At 64.4% G+C, this 2,323-nt stretch overlaps 1 protein-coding gene across 1 annotated transcript; it reads left to right on the top strand.

Annotated features, from left to right (window-relative positions):
* Positions 1-2,293, top strand: MTG1 (mitochondrial ribosome associated GTPase 1; the record flags this gene model as incomplete). Its single annotated transcript, XM_009637552.2, has 9 exons — positions 1-51; positions 138-218; positions 502-558; positions 754-844; positions 957-1,018; positions 1,250-1,346; positions 1,545-1,626; positions 1,769-1,881; positions 2,002-2,293. Coding segments are annotated over 9 exons (732 nt in total), but the record flags the coding sequence as incomplete, so codon positions are not given.
* Positions 2,294-2,323: the final 30 nt, after the last annotated feature.

Below are 2,323 nucleotides of genomic sequence, written 5' to 3'. Positions count from 1 at the left end.
CACGTCCTGGTGCTGAACAAGGTGGACCTGGCCGATCCTCGCCGGCAGCCGGTGAGCACCGGGGCAGGGACGGCTGGCTGGGGGCCCATGGGTCACCGCAGGCAGATGCCAGCAATGCCTCTGCCTGTCCCTTTCAGGCAGTCTTGGAGCACCTGAAGCAGCAGGGATGCTCACATGTTGTCTTCACTGACTGCCAGCGTGATGGTAACGTCAAGAAGGTAATGGGCCAGCAGCCCTGTGCCCAGCCCTGTTCCTCACCGCCGACAGCCGGGGGCCGTGCACTGATCTCCCAGCCTCGTGGGGAGGCCTCAGTGCCCCACTGTGAGGAAGTGACGCTGGCTGCTCCAGAGCCATCTTCATTTCCAGCTTAGCAGGGCGCCCCAGTCCTCCACTTGGCCCCCATTTTGCGCATCCTCCTGGCACAGCATCCTCCCAGCGAGTGGCTGCTGCCAGCCCGGGCGCAGAGCCGTAGTTACTGCCCTTCTCTGTGTCTCTCTGCAGATTGTTCCCCTGGTTGCCAAGCTGGTGGGCAACAGCCCACGCTACCACAGGGCTGAGGTGAGATGTGGCAGCAAGACTGCCAGCACACGTGCGAGGAGCCAGGGTGGCGGTCTGCAGGTCGCCTCCCTCTCCAGCTGGAGCGATGAGGCTGCTCACACAGAAGCTCTGGCAAACGCTGGGCTGTTTGGCTGTTGCGGCTGCCCATCGCTTCTGGGGTGGGTGGCCAATAACTCGCATCCTCCTCACTTCCAGAGCACCGACTACAGCATCCTGGTGATTGGCGTGCCCAACGTGGGCAAGTCGTCGCTCATCAATTCCCTGCGGAGGCTGCACCTCAAAAAGGGTATTTCTCCATGGTGCCGGGGGTCCGGGAGGAGCCACAGGCGCAGCTGTGGAGCAGCTGGCGGGGCAGAGCGTCGCTTGCTTCTCTGACTGTCTCTCTCCTTTTCCCCAAGGGAAAGCCACCGCAGTTGGTGGCGAGCCGGGCATCACCAAGGCAGTGCTGACGAGAATCCAGGTACTGTCCCTGCGGCGCAGCTGCCTGGGTGGGTGCTGGCCTCTACCTCCCTGCGTCATCTCGCAGGAGCTCTAGAAAACCTCGATGCACACAGAGCTGATCCCAAAGGGTTCCCCTTTCCAGCAAGACCTTAACGAAAGAGCTCAATGCCTCGCTCATTAGCCATGTCAGAGTCTGCAGTGCTAATTACCGGGCCACAATGTCCGAACTGTCCTGCCTCCCCCCATCCAGGTCTGTGAGAAGCCCCTGATGTACCTGGTGGACACGCCTGGCGTGCTGCCCCCGAAGCTGGGGGACGTGGAGACGGGCATGAAGCTGGCACTCTGTGGTGAGGTGGAGGCTGTGGCCAGGGGGACTCCCTAAATGTGGCTTCAAGCCCTGGCTGGGGCGGGAGCCTGCTGCTCACGGGCCCCCCCAGGCTGGCATGCGCTGCCCAGGTGCCGATGGGTGGCACATGGACAGCAGGAGGGGGGGCTGGGGCCCAGAGCAGGGCTGGGGGGAGCTAGGGCTTGACCCTCTTTCCCAGGAGCCATCCGTGACCACCTGGTGGGGGAGGACATCATGGCCGACTACCTCCTGTACACCCTGAACAAGCAGCAGCAGTTCGGGTGAGCTGGCAGGGCAACTGGGGAGGGCCCAGGGCTGCATCTGCTGCCTGTGGTCCCAAGCAGGTGGCGGAGAAACTGTCCGCAGGGGATTCTGTGGGGGGAGAAGTGAAGCTGGCAGGGCACGAGCCGCCTCCTTTGGCAGGTACGTGCAGCGCTACGGGCTGGACGAGGCCTGCGACGACATCGAGCTCGTGCTGAAGCGTGTGGCCCTCGCCCAGGGCAGGACACAAAAGGTGAAGGTGCTGACAGGCACGGGTGAGTGCTCCAGGGGGGGATCTCTGCCACCTGGGGTGCAGGGGCCAGGCTTTTGGGGATCCTGGGGCAGCTCCAGGCTCTGCTGATGCCTCCTCCTGTGTCCTCCGGCCTCGGCTCCAGGGAACGTCAATGTGACCATGCTCAGCTACCCAGCAGCTGCCTACAAGTTCCTGCGGGACTTCCGGGCAGGACACCTGGGCAGGGTGACGCTGGACTGAGACCTGTCCCGGGCGGGGGCAGAGGCACCACCTGCAGCCATGTGGTGCCCCACAGGGCTGGGAACACATCGGCGGGGGGTTCCGGCGTGTGATTTGAGGCAGCTCTGACGGGGCAGCCCCCCAGTTTCAGCCCCCGAGCTGCTGCAAGGACAGGGGGGGCAGGATCACTGCCACGGGGGGGGGAGGATGCGCTGTGGCAGGCAGACGCGGAGCACGCGGGGGAG

Source organism: Egretta garzetta, unplaced genomic scaffold (genome assembly GCF_000687185.1).
Source record: "Egretta garzetta isolate BGI_Z169 unplaced genomic scaffold, ASM68718v1 scaffold234, whole genome shotgun sequence".
Taxonomy (NCBI): Eukaryota; Metazoa; Chordata; class Aves; order Pelecaniformes; family Ardeidae; genus Egretta; species Egretta garzetta.
This window is presented reverse-complemented; position numbering and strand designations above follow the sequence as displayed.